This window comes from Mastigoproctus giganteus, chromosome 10, assembly GCF_048544385.1.
Source record: "Mastigoproctus giganteus isolate SK-2022 chromosome 10, ASM4854438v1, whole genome shotgun sequence".
In the NCBI taxonomy this organism is placed as follows: Eukaryota; Metazoa; Arthropoda; class Arachnida; order Uropygi; family Thelyphonidae; genus Mastigoproctus; species Mastigoproctus giganteus.
The window spans coordinates 114,633,046-114,653,362 of NC_143584.1; the positions used below are offsets into that span (position 1 = coordinate 114,633,046).

Genomic DNA, 20,317 nt, shown 5'->3' on the forward strand with positions numbered 1-20,317 from the left:
TTCATGTCAATCGTCTGACTTATTTTGTTATAAACCATAAATCATTACTATTAACCATGAATTATTACTATTATCTAATGTGCAGGCACATTAGATAATATGCAGTGAATTACATTTCAATTCAGAAATGTATTCACTGCATACATTAACTAACTTGTTTAATCTTTGTTTACAATGTTAAATGAAATCATTATGTTGGCCTGGACTTTTATATAAGAACCATGGGACTGAGAAACAGTTTTCTTAAAGAGATTTTAATCTTACAAACAACAACAGATCTAAAATTTTATTAGTAACAAACTTTCCCAATACAAATCAGACTTTTATAAAGTGTAATTTAATTATATGACAATCATTGGGATCCATATACCCTGCTGTAGTGAAGTTTGAGAATCAAATTTATAGCATGAATATTATGTTATAATGTGAATAGATTACAACACAGGTTTATTCACGTCTCCCAATATACTGGTTATTTTACAGTAATTAATTTAAAGCATGGTATTTTGTTCCCATGAACAAAGTACCATGCTTTAAATTCATTATGTTCTGACATCAGTTCACATACCTTCTTTTCTACTTATACATAAAAAGTTAATTAAAAAAATTTCTTTTATAATTTCTATATATTGTTAGCAATTATCCAGAAAATTGTAATTAAAGCTGAAATCTAATCCAATTGTCTTCTGTTTAATAATGCTAATAATGTTGCACTGTATTTAAAATTTTTATTAAAATTCATATTAGAACTAAATAGCCTTCTTATGATACTTTTTTGTTCACCTTATTCTGATAATGCCATTCTAAACCAACCCAATTAATTGGCCAGAGTGAATCTTCATTCTTCTCAAGAAGCCCATTCATAATAAGAATCCAATATTAACCTTAGACTATTGCCTCCAATTAAGGTGTGACAATTGAGGTAGCTGCCTCAGATGGAAGGGGCACATAAGTCACAACATGGTTCTCTAAATTGAATATGGAGAGCAGTACAATTCTGAATAACTACCTATGGAGCAGAAAACACATTATCCTGGTACTGATGCCTATGCACTTGCGATGCACACTTCACAGATTTTGCATAAGTTTTAAAACTTCTTTACTCTACCTTAATTTAGTTTCATAAAATTTCACTCTATCACAAATCAAAGCCACAAGAATTAGATTAGAATTCAAATACAGAATAAATGTACATATGTGTACTTCTAGTTTAATTACTCTTCAAAACCTAAACTGATATCATAATTACACTAGCCAAGGCTGAAATGCTATTTAAGTCCTTCATATTCTTGACGTTCCTCAATCTCTTTCCGGGCATATCGCTGATACTTGCCAGCAGTCATGGGAACAAAGTACCACGCTTTGAAGTCATTACGTTCTGACATCAGTTCACGTACCTTCTTTTCTAATTTACTGTATACATAAAAAGATAATTTGAGAAAAATTCTTTTATAAATTTTCCACAAACTGTTAGCAATTATACAAAAAACTGTAATTAATGCTGCAATCTATACAACTGTCTTCTGTTTAATAATGTTAAAAAACTGATAAGAATTCCTTTTAACAGTTCATATGCAATCAATTTTTATTAGTCACTACCAAGGACACAGAGAGAGAGCACAGATGTTAGGGCAAAGTGCTGGAATTGGACCGATCCTAGGGAAGCTGTCCTGCATTCCCCTCACCCTTTCATTACCCCTAGTTACTATAGATAGCATAACATCCCAAATTATTTTTCTTTCAATAAAATAAAATGAAACTATATCAATCACACAAATGACAATATAACATCACTTGTGTGAAGTTGAGAAAAGGGAAAGGAAAAATGAGAGTAGGTGTGTGTGTGTGTGTGTGTGTGTGTGTGTGTGTGTGTTATAGGCGTAATGAATCTAATGAGTATAATGAGCAATTGGGCAGAGAAACAGAGTGGTCCAGGAAATCAGAATGTCTTATAATGGCGGATTTTAACTTTCCAGATATTGACTGGAACTTGTTGGTTTGGTCACTCGCACACTAGCAAGACTTTTGTGGATTTATTGGATGACTGTTTTCTTCAGCAACATGTTTGAGAGGTAACCCCAGGGAATAATACTCTTGATCTGATAATCAGCAGTGATTATTCATGCATTAAGAATTTGCAGATAAAGGAACCACTGGGTGACAGTGATCACAATGTACTGATGTGGGAATTACTTAAAGATGTAACTACCATCAAGGCTAAAGGGAAGGGCTTTTTCTTTCGTAAAGGTGACTACAGGAGTCTCAGACAGTTTTTAAATTCTGTACAGTGGGATCAACTGATGATGCTACCAACATTGAATTCTAAATGGAAAACCTTCAGGGACTTAATTTTGGAGGCTACTAAGCTTTTCATTCAAACTAAAAAATACTCTTCAAGGTTTAGGCCTAAATGGATATCAGATGAACTAATGAGGCTCGTGGCAGAGAAGAAAATGTATGGGATGCATATAAAGTATCAAGTGACACAAGTCTATTGCAGATATAAACTAGTCTGTAATCAAGGCAAAAAGGAGGTTAGACAAGCGAAGGCAGATTACGAGAAATCCTTGGCAAAGGATACAAAGAAAAACAGCAAACAGTTCTTTACTTATGTAAACTCTAGAAGGAAAGGGATGAATCAGATTGGACCACTTAACATAGATGGGTGGACTATTGATGATCATGCTCAGGTAGCTGATAAACTGAATGAGTATTTTGCATGAACATTCACACACGAGGAGTAATTCAATGAGGGGAGTGTTAGAAGTTTATCAAACTGTAACAAGGAACTAAGTGATTTTGTAATAACTGAGAGCAAAGTGGAGGAGAAATTGTTGAAGATAAACATAAAAAAGGCACCTGGGGTGGATGGGATCTATCCAATTATATTAAAGGAGGCAGCAAAGGAAGTAAACAAACCCTTGGCCATAATTATGAGAGCATCCTTGGACTCAGGGGAGGTCCCCATGGACTGGAGGTGTGCAAATGTATTACCAATTCACAAAGAGGGTTCAAAAGGTGACAAAGATAACTATAGACCTGTTAGTTTAACTTGTGTTCCGGGGAAAATAATGGAATCACTGATTAAAGAAGCATTGCAGGATCATTTAGACAAGACTGCAGTAATAGTTAAGACCAGCATGGGCTTGTTAAAAGGAGGTCTCGTCTGACCAATTTGATTGGTACTTGTTTGTTTGTTATTTGGTTTTTAGAAGCACTAGCCACTAAGGCCATACTGCTCCGGGATATGCGGTGGTCATTCCCTGACCTTTCCGCATGCTCCGTATTTGGTGGTGATGGGCTCGAACCTCGGTCTAATCAAGAAGCGTGTGCTACGCACTGCTGCTGCTCCTTCCCACCTGTCTACGGAGGTGCCTTAATTTGATTGGATACTATGATTTACAATTTAAAATTTAAAATTTATGGGTTAAAATTTAAAACAGTAAAAAGGTAAATAAGCAATCAATAACAAAGAACAGAGCACACACAAATTGCAAGTAACACAATACGTGCAAGTGAGAACGGAGTAACGAGTTACAAAGCTTTAAAAATAGGAATGAAGAGAAGATCTGAAAATTAATTTTTTTATATTACTGAAGATCCCATGGAACTGTGGCGCCTCCGTAGCCAGGTGGGAAGGAGCAGCAGTGCATAGCACACGCTTCTTGATTAGACCGGGGTTCGAGCCCGTCACCACCAAATATGGAGGATGCGGAAAGGTCAGGGAATGACCACCGCATATCCCGGAGCAATATGGCCTTAGTTGCTAATGCTCCTAAAAACCAAAAAAACAACAAACAACCATGGAACTGTAAACACATTTCACCATAATAACCCACAGAATCCCAGCTGTGGGTATTATTGCAAATTCAGTAAGATCGAGTTTACTGTCAGTTTATGGTAGATTTTACTAACAGAAAAGCCCAATAAACATGTGACTGCTGTTTTTATTGTTTTATGATTGTGACCTGCAGAATTTTGACCGAACCACGTGGTAACATCGGAGACAATCGTAGGGTAATCTCCAGTGCTGCGGTCTCCTGCCCCAATTAAACGGCATGCTGTCCCAATTAAGCGAAGTAAACCCTGGCTATTTTCTCCACTGGTTTCTGTTTTTTAAGATTTGCCCCAAATAAACAGCTGCCCCGATTAACCGGTGGCTGAAATAACCGGAATCCACTGTACTTGGATTTAAGGAAAGCTTTTGATAATATTGTACATGGAAGACTGCTGTATAAATTGGAGAGGTATGGCATTCAGGGTAGATTGTTACAATGGATAAAGGGAGGGTTGAGTGGGAGATGACAGAGAGTGGTAATCAATGGACACTGTTCTTCGTGGACAAATGTTATTAGTGCAGTTCCCAAGGGTTCAGTGTTAGGTCCATTGTTGTTTTCTGTTGTCATTAATGATATTGATGATGGTATATCAGGCTTAATGTCCAAGTTTGCAGACGATATGAAGGTTGGCAGGGTTGTTAATGACACTAATGACAGTACGCTGCTGCAACAGGATCTAGAAAAGTTGGGCAGATGGACTGATAGGCGGCAACTGAAGTTTAATATTGACAAATGTAAAGTACTGCATATGGGAAGCAGTAACCCAAGAGTAACGGTGTTATACTACACTATCAGTGGTAGAGAGTGAAAAGGACTTCAGGGTAACTGTGCAGGCAGATATGAAGTTTTCTGAGCAGTGCAGACGGGCTGCAAGAGCAGCTCATGGTGTCTTGTCAATGATATACAGGAATTTTTCTAGCAGGGATAAGGAGGTGATTATCCCCTGGTAAAAGGCAATGGTCAGGCCACACCTTGAGTACTGTATACAGATCTGGAGGCCTAATTTTAAGAAGGATGTAGAGCTGTTGGAACGAGTACAGAGAATGGCAACAAGATTAGTGAATGGAACAAAGGGTTGCTCTTGCAAAGAAAGGCTTAAGTTTTGCAAATTAGTGTCTGGAGACTAGGCACCTATGAGGTGATCTGATTGAGGCATCTTGAATGGTTTGAGCATGCTCAATGCTGATGGAATTCTTCCTCTTGCTCAGAATAATTGCCTGAGAGGGCATAAATTCAAATTGAGGAAAGACAGTTGTAGGATAGATGTGCGGAAGGTTTCCTTTAGCCAGTGTGTGGTTGATTGCTGGAACAAACTTCCATCTGTCGTTGTAGAAGTTGATAGCTTAAATAGCTTCAAGGCAGAACTAGACAAACATTTGGAGTGAGTGAAGGGGTGAAATTAGAAGATTTTTTTTGGCTGATGCTATATAAGTTTGCTTTCTTGCATCATGTGCCTTTGTTAATGCTAATACTAATGGGTAGCACAGTTGGTAGAATTGCCGTCATCCCCACACTGGGTGGAAAAGACCTGAGTTCAAATCCTGTTGATGAATGGAGGAATCTTTATGGGTTTTTTTTTCACAACGTGGCTGAGCTGGTCGGTCTCAGGCAAGGATAGTATGGTTTTTTTCTCCTGGAAAATCAGGTTTTTCATCCAGAAATATTTTCCTGCAGTTTGACGACTGATTTCCAAGAAACATAAGAAAATGTCAGAGGACATTTTTGTTAGTGTGAGCACCTGAACCTAACACTGGATATTGAAGGTGTGAACGGGTGCTGGAGTATCATAGAGACCTCATGACCAAATATTTTAGCAAGTAGCAGAAACAAATGCAAACCGGAGAAAAGGATGATAATTAGGAGGTTAGATTCATTTTTTAATTTCATAAAAAGTTTATATATCTATGAGCAGGAAGTATTTCACTGTAATTATTAAAATATAATTTTGCATTGTGGTGTAGGATCAAGTTTGCTGCCAAAGCCAATATTTTTGAACTAACAGTCACTCTGGTGGTCGATACATAAATTTTGAAGCAGTAGTATGTATAATTATGGAATAAACATAGTTCAAGAAACGAATTTTATATATTAGTTTTAAGCTGGATAACCTCTCTGAATTGGAGAGGGTAAAGGAAATGAATTTTATATATTAGTTTTAAGCTGGATAACCTCTCTGAATTGGCGAGGGTAAAGATAGCCTACACAAGAAGCATGCAAAACTTCGATGAAATTTACCGGTAAAAGTACTTTGCTATAACGGCATTTGTATTGTTGCACGCTCGGTAAACAGACGGTGGGTGTTATCGGTCAGGAGTAGAAATTGAATCCCATGGGAGCCTGAAACCCTCCCAAAGTGGAAGGGGTAACCTGACCATTTTTCTTTAGAATCACTGGTGGACTAGTGGATAAATTGTTTATTAAGAAAAAATAAAGAAGGCAAAGGAAACCCACGCGAGAAGCACGGAAAACTTTAAAAAAGTTTACCGGTGAAACTTTGTTACGAACATTTTTTAGGTGCCAGAACTTCCAATATGACTCTGTTCGTGATTCAATTAGTGATTCTAAAGAAAAAAGGCCAGGTTACCCCCCTCCACGTCGGGAGGGTTTCAATCTCCCATGGGATTCAACTTCTACTCCAGACCGATAACACCCACCGTCTGTTAACCGAATGAGCAACAATACAAATGCCGTTACGGCAAAGTACTTTTACCAGTAAATTTCATCAAACCTTTGCATGCTTCTCGTGCAGGCTTTCTTTACCTTAGCCTCTGAATTTAGTATAATATATATTTAGACTTCTTTGAGTTTGGGTTGAATTTGAAATTTTGCTAGGATATGATATGAGGCAGCTTATGAAAGTCTTGTCAGCCAGTTTGACCTTGAAGAGATTGCATACAAAGGATCACAGGGTAGAATTTTTCGCAGCATGGGCAGTGTTTATTAACAGAAGGGACACTGTTTTTATAGAGATGGAATACACTTGAATAGAAGAAGTGCAGATATTTGCTGATGCCATCAAGGCAGTGTTATGGGTGTCAGAAAACTGTTACTTTGGGGGGGGGGGAACTGACTAATAGTTTAATGTGAACCATAAGCATAAGTGAAATTTATTTTTCCATTGCTTCTGCTGTGACATGCAGTAGCCTGAAAAGCAGGAGGCTTACAAGGCTTACTGGGGTTCATAAGGGCCCAGCAATTACCAACAACTATATAATAAAAATGTGGGCAAGTGCACATTTACTTTATTTTATATATACACTAATGCTAAGAGCACAGAAAATAAATTTTGACCTGAAGTACTGGTTAAGTCATCAAATGCCAACATTGTAGGTATACCAGAAACACAATGTCACCCTGATACTGGCAAGGTAGAATTTTAAAATAGTGATTATAATGCTTATATTTAGGTTTATGGTTTATATTTATAATGATTATATTTAGGCAGGCGAAGGCAGATTACGAGAAATCTTTGGCAAAGGATGCAAAGAAAAACAGCAAAGAGTTCTTTACTTATGTAAACTCTAGAAGGAAGGGGATGAATCAGATTGGTCTACTTTATATCGATGGTTCAACTGTTAATGATCCTGCTCAGGTAGCTAACAAACTAAATCAATATTTTGCATCGACATTCACACATGAGGAATTATTCAGCGAGGAGAACACTAGAGGTGTATTCAACGCTGGCAGTAAGCTAGATAATCTTGTAATAACTGAGAGTAAAGTGGAGGAGAAATTGTTGAAGATAAACACAAGAAAGGCACCTGGGGTGCATGGGATCTATCCAGTTATATTAAAGGAGGCAGCAAAGGAAGTAAACAAACCCTTAGCCATAATTATGAGAGCTTCTTTGGACTCAGGGGAGGTACCCATAGACTGGAGATGTGCAAATGTGACCCCAATTCACAAAGGAGGATCAAAGGCTGACACAAGTAATTATAGACCTGTGAGTTTAACTTCTGTTCCAGGAAAATTAATGGAGGCACTGGTTAAAGAAGCACTGCAGGATCATCTAGACAAAACTTCGGTTATAGCTCAGAAACAGCATGGTTTTGTTAAGGGGAAGTCTTGCCTGACCAATTTGATTGGATACTATGATGCAGTCACAATAGAACTGGATGCAGGAATAACTCTGATATTATATATTTGGATCTTAGAAAGGATTTTGATACTGTTGCACATGGAAGACTGCTGCACAAATTGGAGCAGTGTGGCATTGGAGGCAAATTGTTGCTATGGATAAAGGGATGATTGAGGGGGAGTAGACAGAGAGTGGTAATCAATGGACACTGCTCATCGTGGACTAATGTTATTAGTGGAGTCCCTCAGGGTTCAGTGTTGGATCCATTATTGTTTTCTATATTTATAAATGATACTGATGATGGTATATCAAGCTTAATGTCCAAGTTTGCAGACGATACAAAGGTTGGCAGGGTTGTTAAGGACACTACTGACGCTATGCTGCTGCTGCAACAGGATCTGGAAAGGTTGAGCAGATGGGCTGAGAGGTGGCAAATGAAGTTATTGACAAATGTAAAGTACTACATATGGGAAACAGCAACCCCAGAGCAACGTATCAACTCTGTGGTACTACACTGATAGTGGTAGAGAATGAAAAGGACATGGGGGTAATTGTGCAGGCAGATATGAAGTTCTCTGAGCAGTGCAGACCGTTTGCAAGAGTAGCTCATGGTGTCTTGTCAATGATATACAGGAATTTTTCTAGCAGGGATAAGGAGGTGATTATTCCCTTGTATAAGGCTATGGTCAGGCCACACCTTGAGTACTGTTTACAGGTCTGGAGTCCTCATTTCAAGAAGGATGTAGAGCTGCTGGAAAGAGTACAGATAAGGGCAACAAGATTAGTGAATGGAACAAAGGGTTGCTCTTATGAAGAAAGGCTTAAGTTTTGCAAATTACAGTGTCTGGAGACTAGGCACCGGCGAGGTGATCAGATAGTGGTGTATAAAGCCTTGAATGGTTTGAGCATGCTCCATGCAGATGGGATTCTTCCTCTTGCTCAGAATAATCACCTGAAAGGGCGTAAATTCAGATTGAGGAAAGACAGATGTAGGATAGATGTGCGGAAAGTTGCCTTTAGCCAGTGGGTGGTTGGTAGGTGGAACAGACTTCCATTCCTTGTTGTGGAAGTTGATAGCCTAAATAAATTTAAGGCTCAGCTGGACAGGTATTTTGAATGAATGGAGGGGTGAAATGGAAGTTTTTTTTTTTGTTTGGCTGATGCTGCATAAGCTTGCTTTCTTGCACCATATGCCTCTACTAGGGCAGACATGACAGTGTGGGGGGGGGAAGAGTTATTTTTTTGGTTAAGAAGCACATATCCTAAAACAGTGCAACCAGTAGACACAGACCCATATAATGTTGAGTCATTCTGGTATGGTATAAAACCCTATAAAAACAGATTAGAATAGGAGTCTATTGTAGGCCAAATTACTTGCTGACAATAGTCCCTGCAACTGTCTCTTTGCAACCTGTCAAGTTTTCACAAGAAAAAAAAATATAATAAATAAAGAATATTTTAGGCTTAATCAAAATTCTGATTAGATACATCTTCAAATGCAAGCAAATGTTTGTAAGAAAGAAATAAAGTTGCTTTAGTAATTATGGTTCAGCTGTCTGTCTCAGAAAAAAAGGATTTCCTACCATTATAAAAGAGCAATTTCATTTTGGGAAACAAAGTTGAAAATAACCAATAAGTTTCCAACCTTCGTTTCCCAAAGTTGATGGCCTCTTTTTAGCATTACAAAGAGAATGACAAAACCCTAGGAGCTAAAAGCATATATACATATAATATAAAATTCACAACAATTACAATAATTAATGTATTCAGCAGTGTGGTCTAGCCAAGTGAAATAAAGAAATGTGGACCTGAATTAATAAGAATATTTGTTTATTAAAACAATCCAGTAGCCTACAGTTGTTAATTTAAACTTTTATTTACTGTTTCAGAGAAATAACTTTTAAGTTAAGTTTCTTCTACTTGAAAATCTTACCTCAATTTTATTTTTTCTGTTTCCTCATTTATTATATGCATCCTTTTTTCATATATTTGTTGTGGATTTGAATAAACATATCGTGCAAAAAATCTCTGAATAGGATGCTATAAAGTAAAACAAAAATGCTTATGAGTTAAATAAATTCTCAAGGAACAATACTAAGCTTTTTAATCATATTATGCAGACCAAAAATACTTTTCATTAGGCAATAATCTGCATTATTTACTCCATTTTGAGGTACATTCATACTTGAGGATAAACTTAACACTGGAGTTTCATTACAAAAAAAAAAAAAAAAAAAAAAAAACACTTACATAAGCATAAACTGGTATGTTTTATTTGGCAATCTCATGTTCCTTGTCGCACAAGAAGCAGAAATTGATCTTTGAAAAAGTGAATTCAGGTGTGAATGTGAATATTCTCATAATGCATTGTTTGTCTTGAAGTTTTCAAGCCATATCAACTACATTGGTTCCTGTGGTATTAGCTTTTTTTTTTTTTTTTTTTTAATTCAATACTGCATGTATGTGTAGAAGTGTGTGTGTGTGAGTGAGTGAGTCAATATGCATGTTTTGTGGGCTGGAAAAACCAGGAAAAACTCACAGAAGAAAACTTCTCCCCCCTCTTGATTACAAGTATTGGATCTTTAATTGACAAACCCAATATTTTAGCAGTTCTTTTTTTCTAGAAGATATGGTAACCTAGAATCTGTAGTGATAATTATATGGTCTGGCCAACAAAGTAATTATCATTACCATAAGATTTCAAAATAGAAATTTATTTTTTTAAAGAGAACTCTCATTTGATTTACAGGTGAAGGTAAAGAAAGCCTGCACGAGAAGCATGCAAAAGTTCGATTAAATTTACCGGTAAAAGTACTTTGCCGTAACGGCATTTGTATTGTTGCTCGCTCAGTAAACATACAGTGGGTGTTATTGGTCAGGAGTAGAAATTGAATCCCATGGGAGATTGAAACACTCCCGAAGTGGAGGGGGTAACCTGACCTTTTTTCTTTAGAATCACTGGTGGATTAGTGGATAAATTGTTTATTAAGAAAAAAAAGCAGAGGAAGCCCACATGATTTACAGGTGAAGGTAAAGAAAGCCTGCATGAGAAGCACGCAAAAGTTCAACGAACTTTACCGGTAAAAGTACTTTGCCGTAACGGCATTTGTATTGTTGCTCGCTCAGAAAACATACAGTGGGTGTTATTGGTCAGGAGTAGAAATTGAATCCCACTGGAGATTGAAACCCTCCTGAAGTGGAGGGGGTAACCTGACCTTTTTTCTTTAGAATCACTGGTGAATTAGTGGATAAATTGTTTATTAAGAAAAAAAAGCAAAGGAAGCCCACATGAGAAGCACGGCAAACTTCGAAAAAGTTTACCGGTAAAACTACGTTACGAACATTTTTTATGACGCCAAAACTTCCAATACTCTCGATAACACCCACAGTCTATTTACCAAGCGAGCAACAATACAAATGCTGTTACGCAAAGTACTTTTACTGGTAAATTTCATCAAACTTTTGCATGCTTCTCATGCAGGCTTTCTTTACCTTAGCCGATTTACAATTTCAGCAAATGTAAATCAGATGATAGCACACAGTTCCATTACATTAATCAACGTATTCCTCCAATATCTCAATATATTTTACCTAAAAGTAATTTTCAGCCCAATATTGCCAATATTACACCTTTAAAAATATAGAGGAGAAAGCATCATGGTGGCCAGGATGTGTTGCAACTGTCTGTCAATCTGAGATATCTAGTACAGAAGAGTATATTTACTTGTATTATTCTTCATGATTACAAAAATATCTATTTGCCTGGAAAAGTATACCATCAGAAGATGACTGGAAGTTAGTTGAGTCCATGCCAAGATATATCACTGATGTTTTGCAAGCAAAAAGGGTTTGTACATGGTATCTAGTAAGTATTATTATTAGCCAGAGCCAGGAAGTGTAGGTGGTAAGGTGTGTGTGCTGAACTTCTGTAGATTGTAATTTTCAGGAAATATGTATGAAGGAAGATTGTTCCAGAAAACAGAAGTTGAATGAATAAATGAGGAAGAAGAAAAGATGGTTCTGTGATTTTGAAGTTGGACAGGAAAAGGATGTTGACTGGGTGTGGCACATGTTAGAGCTGTTTTAGAAGAGAGAGAGAGAGAGAGAGAGAGAGAGAGAGAGAGAGAGAGAGAGAGAAAGAGAGAGAGAGAGAGAGACAGAGAGAGAGGGAATTATAGAAGCCATTTAAGAAGAACAGTGGCTATGGAAGTATCTATACAAAACGCATATAGCAGAAACAGAATGTCTATGAGACAGAGTGGAAAGACTCTGTTAGAAATAAGTTATTAATTAACCCAACTGCCCTCTTTTGAATAAATCCAGAAGCCTGAGAGAGGTTTCAGGGGCATCACCCCAGATGTATAAACAATATTCCATGGTTGGATGGATTTATGATTCGTATCAAATGAACAGCTGTTTGGAAGAAAAGTAACACCAAAAACGAAAGAGAAAACCCAGTTTTTTAGATGCTGAAGAAGCAATATTTCTAATGTGCTTATGCTAAGAGAGATTAGAAGTCAGGGTAATCCCCAATATAGATATATGATCTTGTCTAGAACTTGGACTGTCGTACAAGATAAATATAGGAGCAGAAGAATCCTTTTTGAGAGTTACAAGACAGGTCTAAGTTTTAGAAGGATTGGAATCAATTTCATTATCTTTGCCCCACTGGAAAATTACCTGGAGATCACCATTTAAGGAATTGGTAGAGGATATTTGAGAAGTCAAAGCTGTTTGTGCAGTGCAAGGTTTCTCAAACTGGAAGGCACACTGCAATGTGCAAAACTAAGGATAGCATTTCTGGCCAGTGGAAGAAGGTCATTGATATACAAGAGGAAAAGGGTGGGAGAGAGGAACACCATTATTGGAGAAGTTAGAAGACAGAGAGCCATCAACCAGCACCCACAGTGAGCAGTCAGAGAGAAAACTGGACACCCAATTACAAAAAACAGTTGAAAAACCATAAGATGGAACTTATTTAAAAGATATTTTTTTCCAAACACGATCAAAAGCCTTTGAAATGTCAAGAGCAACTGCTTGAGTTTCACCAAACTTTTTCACTGAATTTGTCCATAGATGGGTAACAAGTCTCGACACTGAAAGAATACATACTGGCAATCATTGATCAGATGGAAGGTTTCTAGATATTTTAAGAGTTGGTGGTTAATTGATTTCTCCATTACTTTAGAAAGAGTTGTTGTTTTGGTTTTTAGGAGCATTAGCAACTAAGGCCATATTGCTCCGGGATATGCGGTGGTCATTCCCTGACCTTTCCGTATCTTCTGTATTGGGTGGTGACGGGCTCGAACCCCGGTCTAATCAAGAAGCATATTATACACACTACTGTTCCTTCCCACCTGGCTACGGAGGCGCCTTTTAGAAAGAGTAGAAGTAAGTGCAATATGATGATAATTGGACGAGCAGGATTTGTTACCCTTTTTAGAAACTGGCTGGATATGAGAAAATTTCCAAACAGAAGGAAAAACACCTTTGGAATAAGAAACAGAAAAAAGACGATATAGAAGAGGAGTAAGCTCAGGAGACAAGGTTTTGAGAACTGGAGAATACCATTAGGATCTGGAGCTTTCTTAGCATCAAGATTGTTCAAAATCCTACTGACATCTTTTTGAGAGAAGACCACAAGAGGCATTAAATGGAGTGTACTGGGAATTATAGGAGGTGCTTTTCCAAGATCATCAATACATGAGTTGGAAGTAAAGTAGGATGCTAGAAGATAGGTTTATCTTTGGCTGAAGTGGAAATAGAACCATCTTGTTTTGAAAGAAGTGGGAATAGAGATGGGCAAAAGTTTCAGCCAATAACTATGGCAAGAGACCAGAATGCTTGACTACTGTTTGGACAAGAAGCAAGTTTAACTCTTAGCCTGTTCAAAATCTACTTTGGACTAATTAATAGCTACTTTACAATTATTGCACATGTTGATGTAGGCAGAAAATGAACCTGGAGACTTGGATACAAGCCAATTGTGATATGCAACATTCTTATCTTGAACAGCCTTAGCACGTTTATTGGAAAATCAAGGTTTAGATAAAGGATGAGATTTTAAAGTGGAGTGTGGAATAAAGGATTCCATTCCTACAAGAATAACTTCACTGACACGATCTGAGCAAACATTGTCACCAGAAGATTTGAAACCGTAATCCAACCAATGAAAAGATCTCTCACAGATCAACCCATTTTGCATTCTTGTAATGCCAAACAACACGAGGTTGAGAATTTCCACAGGAGAAAGGCTCCATTGGAGAAGAGACCATCACCAAGTTGTGATCTGAGGTACCTAGATGACCACTCACCTCGAACGTGTACTTTGAAGGGTTCTTTGTGAGAAAAAGATCAAGCATGTTGGCTGTGTGGTTAGGATTGTCTGTTATCCTGGTAGGTAAAAAAATCTGTATGAGGTCATTAGTAATTGCAAAAAGCCTCAGTATTTTGACCAGCTGGGTCAGTTGTACTAGAAAACGGAAGCCAGCTGGAGTTGTGAACATTAAAATCACCAAGGAAAATTTCCTCACTGTTAGGAAAGCTGGACTGGAGAAAGTCAAGTTTCAAAGAGAGGAAGTCAAAGAGTTCCAAGTGATTAGTATGGTTCAGAGAATGATAGAGGCAACAGATGAATTTGACAGAATGTGGTAGAGAGATTTTAAGCAAGAGAAGATCGAAAAGAAGAGATTCCAAATCACTAAGTCTCTGAGTCAGTAGTTGAATCAACCGATAACTGGGTTTCTGTCAGAAAAAGTACATGGGAATTTGCAGACTGTAAGTAAGTGGAAATGGAAAACATTGAGATTAGTACTGAGATCGCATATATGTTGTGAATTTGACAATTCATGATGTATTCAGTAGTAAGAAATGTTGGGAAGGACATGCTAAATGAAGTAATGAAATTTTTGGATAGGGTGGACACATGGCAAGCATATGCCCAGCTCCTTGACATAATGTGGCTTCGACAATACCTCCTGCATACACACTACTCAGACTCCCTCCAATCACTATCTGGCAGGGTAGAGACTGTGAGATTATACACTAGCTGATCCGGAAGCCCCTAAAGAGTTACCAACAGGTTCTGTCCCAAGGACTATCTAGCAGCCGCTCTGCGAACACAGCTTTAGAGCTGTATCCTCGAAATGTAAAGAAGAGTGGATCTTGCCACAATGTCTATCATAACCTGAAAAGACATTAATCATAATGCATGATGGAAGAGGTAGGGAGGAGTGGGTTGCTGGAGCTTTGCTCTGGAGAATAAACATGGGGTCTACCACTTCAAGCCTCCATTAAGCAAAGTAGTGGCATTGCACCGGATATGACGGTCATCTACTACCTAGTACTGCCTGGTAATCGGAGGGGTGGCATTCTTTTGTGTGGTGTGGACAGCTCACCTTGACCCCTGCTTATGGTGGTTCGCACCTGGGTGGTTACCTCCAGTATGCTAGATGGTGTATTTCATGAATTGCACATTGGGGTTAAACCAACAGTTACTAACAGTCCCATCATCATCAAGGTGCAAGCAGAGGATGTGGCTGTCACAGACTGACTGGACTTTACTGAATACGTTCGCTGGACTTGAGTGTCACCTGAATATCAATATCATCAGCGTTTTAGACTCCCAGGTAGTAAGCCCAGCTTGGCATACTTGAGAATGTCTGCGACAGCCTCAAGGACCACACACTTGATGATCTTAATGGAAATGTGATACAATGTTTGCACACTGATCCTTCTCTTTATGAACAGATGTATATGGGATTTAATTTTAGACACCATGCGAAGCCTTAGGAAAAAACTAGTGTTTCATTAGGAACAAATCCAAAAATATAATATCAGTTACACTGCGATTTTGTGGGAGTGCATTGCACACCTAGCACATGCTGAATACACTGATGAGCCAAAACATTATGATCACCTACCTAATATGATGTTGGTCCTCCATGTGCAGTCAAAACAGCTCGTACCCGGCAAGGCATGGATGCTACAAAATTTCTAAATGTGTCTTGTGGTATCTGGTAACAAAACATAAACAGCAGATCCTTTAACTCCTGTAAGGTCTGTGGTTGAAATGCTGCAGATTGGAGTTGCTGTTCAAACACAAACCACAGATGCTCAATGGGATTGATGTCTGGGGAATTTGGAGGCCAGGGCAATTCCTGGAAGTCTTCCTCATGTTCCACAAACCAGTCTCGAACAATCCGGGTGGTGTGGCATGGCACATTATCCTGCTGAAATACGGCACCACCAGAGGGGAAGACAGTTGCCATGAAAGGGTGTACCTGGTCAGCAATGATGTTTAGGTAAGTGGTAGACGTCAGAGTGCCCGGCATATGGACGACTGGACCCAGGGTATCCCAGCAGAACATCGTCGCCACCGGCTTGTTTTGATCCCACGGTATATCCTGGTGCCATCACTTCTCCAGGTAAACGATGTACATGTACCCGGCCGTCCACATCGTGCAATAGAAAACATGATTCATCGGACCAGACGACCTTCTTCCAATCATAAGGTCCAGTTTCGATGCTCGCGTTACCATTGTAGGTGTTGTCGCCGGTGAACTGTGGTTAGGATGGGCACTCGGAGTGGCTTGCAACTACGCAGCCCCATTTTCAGCAGGGTTCGATGTACTGTGTGTTGTGATGCATTACTCCCGTCACCACCATTCTAATTACTGGAGAGTTGTGCCACAGTCACCCTTATGTTGCCACATACGATCCGGGAAAGTCTTCGCTCACCTCGGAGCATCAGCGAGCCGTGGTTGTCCAACACCTCACTGGAGGTTTGTGGGTTTCCCCTCCTCGGACCACTTTTGGTAGGTACTAACCATGGCTGACCGTAAGCACCCCACCAGATGTGCCATTTCGGATATGCTCTGACCCAGTGATCTGGCCATTACAATTTTGCCTTTGTCAAACTCGCTTAAGTCCGCTGCCTTTCCCATCTGAAGGGAAAGGCAGCGGACTTAAGCGAGTTTAACTGATTAACGGAGCTCAGTATCGGGTGTTTTTTATACCATGTCCCGACTTGTGCACGCACCATAGTTCGCCTGCAGTTGCTTCAATTTGCATAATGACTCACTAATGACCCCTGCTTGTGATCCCAGGCAAGGTCCTTAGATCTTGCCTGTGATCCCAACATATTCTGGCATATATAGAAACCTCTCATGAGTGGTTGAATCAAATGCTTTGCTAAAATACAAATAAACATGCCAAAATTATTTACTACATTCAGCTCATGAATAACTGTGTCAAAATAGCTAACCAGATTAGTTAAACTGAATCTTTCCTTAACAAGCTACACTGTATGTACTACAGTATTCCATTTCTATTTAAATATCCCCTGTATTATACTACTGTTCATTCCTTCAACGATTTTCACTAATTTCTCTGGGCGGCCAGACATACTCCAAACCTCCAAGAAAAGAGATACAGTCAAATCTTGTTAATACAAAGTTCAAGGGATCTAAATTTTCACGTTTTGTAATCACAAGGCTTTTAGTAACAAGGTCCCCCAAAAGTATGACAATTTCACTGTTTTTTTTTTTTTTTTTTGGTACATACTGCATGTCTAAGAATCATTACAAAAAGAACTTTGTAATATATATTAACCGAATTTTGTAACAAACGAATATATTTACATAGAAAAGCCTATCCATTCGCAGGGTAATGGTACATGCTTCATATAAATGAGTTTGTATTAATGAGATTTTACTGTATCTACAAATAACTGTTATTTACAGGAAATAAATGTATCTCCAATTCACAAAAGGGGATCAAAGGGTGACACGTGTAATTACAGACATGTTAGTCTGACTTCTGTGGGCGTCTCCGTAGCCAGGTGGGAAGGAGCAGCAGTGCGTAGCACACGCTTCTTGATTAGACCGGGGTTCGAGCCCATCACCACCAAATACGGAGGATTTGGTGGTGATGGGCTCGAAATCGGAGGATTTGGTGGTGATGCGGAAAGGTTAGGGAATGACCACCGCATATCCCGGAGAATATGGCCTTAGTTGCTAATGCTCCTAAAAACCAAATAACAAATAACAAATAACTGACTTCTGTTTCAGGGAAAATAATGGAATCACTGGATAGAGAAGCAGTTGTTGTTATTATTTAGGAGCATTAGCAACTAAGGCCATATTGCTCTGGGGATATGCGGTGGTCATTCCCTGACCTTTCCGCATCCTCTGTGTTTGGTGGCTCACGGGCTCTAACCCCGGTCTAATCAAGAAGCAGTGCAGGATAATCTAGATAAGACTGCAGTAATAAATCAGACACAGCATGGGTTTGTTAAGGGGAAGTCTTGTCTGGCCAATTTGATTGGATACTATGACTGTCACACAAAGGAACTAGATGCAAAAAATAATTTTGATACCATATATTTGGATTTCAGAAAAGTTTTTGATACTATTGCACATGGACGATTGCTGCACGAATTGGATATAGGTACGGGCCTTCCCTGATGTGCTTCCATGACATAGGTAACACATCTTTGTCAAAAACAACCACTGATCCTGGGCCAAACCATCACATTGCCTCTGTCAAAGTTCACTGCCAGGATGGTGCAGTCCAGCAGGTAGCTTTCTTTGGGCATCTGCTACACCCAGACATGACTGTCATACTAACAGACAATGTATTGTGATGTCACTCCAAAGCAAAGCATTGCTTTCCATTGATCTAGAGTCCAAGAATGGTAGGCCTTACACCAGGCTAGATGGCATCTGACATTAGTCAGGGTGATTAGTGGCTTGTGGACAACTGAATGATCATGGTGACTCATATATTGCAGCATCAGCACTGTACTGGTGTTAATATGTGTCTATTGCAGTTGCCTCGCTGTATGTGCTGCAATATCAACCTGCATTCCGAATGGACAATCCTTTGCAGAACTCTCATCACATTCCATCAACTCAGGAGGTTTCCTGAGTCATTTCATGAGTTTCGGCACCAGTTCAGTTCCATTTGCAGAGCACATCAATCATCAACCTAGGGATCTCCCATACGGTAGAAATGTTGCGTACAGACCAATTGCTTAAGTGACACCATGCTGGAAATCTGTTAATCTCATTATCATTCCTCCACATTGCAAATCTGTTAATCTCATTATCATTCCTCCACATTGCAAATCAGTTAACTTTGTTAATTGCTGCTTCTCGCATTCAGAATACTACAACTGTCTCCTTGGAGGCCTATGAACATAATCATAGTTGTCCGATTTGGTGCTCGGATAGGATATGAACAGCTATCAATGGAAGGGTGTCCGAATATTAATGGTAGGGTATAATAGATGTATGTTTCAATACAATTTATTAACTTAAATTGGCATTTATTTTTTACGGTTGCTTTATATTCCTAGTAACAATACTTTAGTTTAAATTGAATTTAGATAGAGATTTTGTAGATTATTACTTAGTGTCGGTAAAGGTATCAAATCCACATGTGGACAGGTTTTGCAGCTCCCGCAAATGAAAGTTTTTAATTATACTTAGCCGCTTTATTGACTTAATTGTTAGATTAAATTATTTTCTATAAGTAGCTTATAGACCTAGTCAAGCTCCGTGGTTTATTTTGAATTTAGATAGCACAATTTGGAAAGTAAATAATACCTTGTGTCTGTAGATTAACCGTTTGTAATGCCGCCATTGTTATACGATACAGCGTGTGCTAGCATAAGGTTTAACAGAAAACATATAGCATAAGGTTTAACAGAAAACATATAGCATAAGGTTTAACAGAAAACTAGATAGCGAGTATAGTAGTATCAATTAATCAGTAAAATTTATTAATCTTATTAAATTTCATTGTCAATTGAATTGTACTTTTTTAACTAAATAAATATAGTGACCTAGTTATTACAAACGTAACATCATAAATTAATACATATAAGTTGACAGGGGATAAGAAAGTCATATAACGTAACTCAAAGATAATATTCGATACCGAAATACATATATATATGTGTGTTGTAACTGCATTGGGATATAGGTTTAGGGTTATATTTTGTATTGGAATTTTATTGAACTTGAATAAAAATCATGACTCAGAGCAGCAAAGCAAAAGGCTGAAACTAGTGGAAGTACTGTGGCTCGGGGGAGAACTGAGGGGGGACAGTTGTCCTCTGAAACACAGTCTATTGAAATGCACTGCTTGTTTGATGTTTGTGGAGCTATCAGGAACGGGACATGATATTGCCAAGGGGAATGTCTTTGTGTGTGCATGCGATGTAAGGAGTGCGAGGAAATCAGGCACCAACTCGGCATTGTTATGGGCTTATATGAGAGCTTGAAGGACAGGGTGGATACCCTCGAAGGATTTAAATTGAGGGGCCCATCTCAGCTGCCCACATCAATGCCAGAGCTTGCACTTGAACATCACACAACACAGGAACTAGTTGTTG

General features: G+C 38.6%; 1 protein-coding gene across 2 annotated transcripts in view; it reads right to left on the reverse strand.

Annotated features, from left to right (window-relative positions):
• Positions 1–365: 365 nt before the first annotated feature.
• Positions 366–20,317, reverse strand: part of ND-SGDH (NADH dehydrogenase (ubiquinone) SGDH subunit) — a 37,321-nt gene continuing 17,369 nt past the window's right edge. The window contains exons 3-4 of one of the 2 annotated variants that reach the window (XM_090382649.1): positions 9,851–9,957; positions 366–1,413 (exon numbers count right to left, since the gene is read on the reverse strand). In XM_090382649.1, the coding sequence (XP_090238775.1) occupies positions 1,269–1,413; positions 9,851–9,957 (252 nt within the window). In that variant the 3' untranslated portion in view covers positions 366–1,268. The remainder of the gene's footprint in view (positions 1,414–9,850; positions 9,958–20,317) is intronic. The other variant, XM_090382648.1, reaches the window with a different exon arrangement.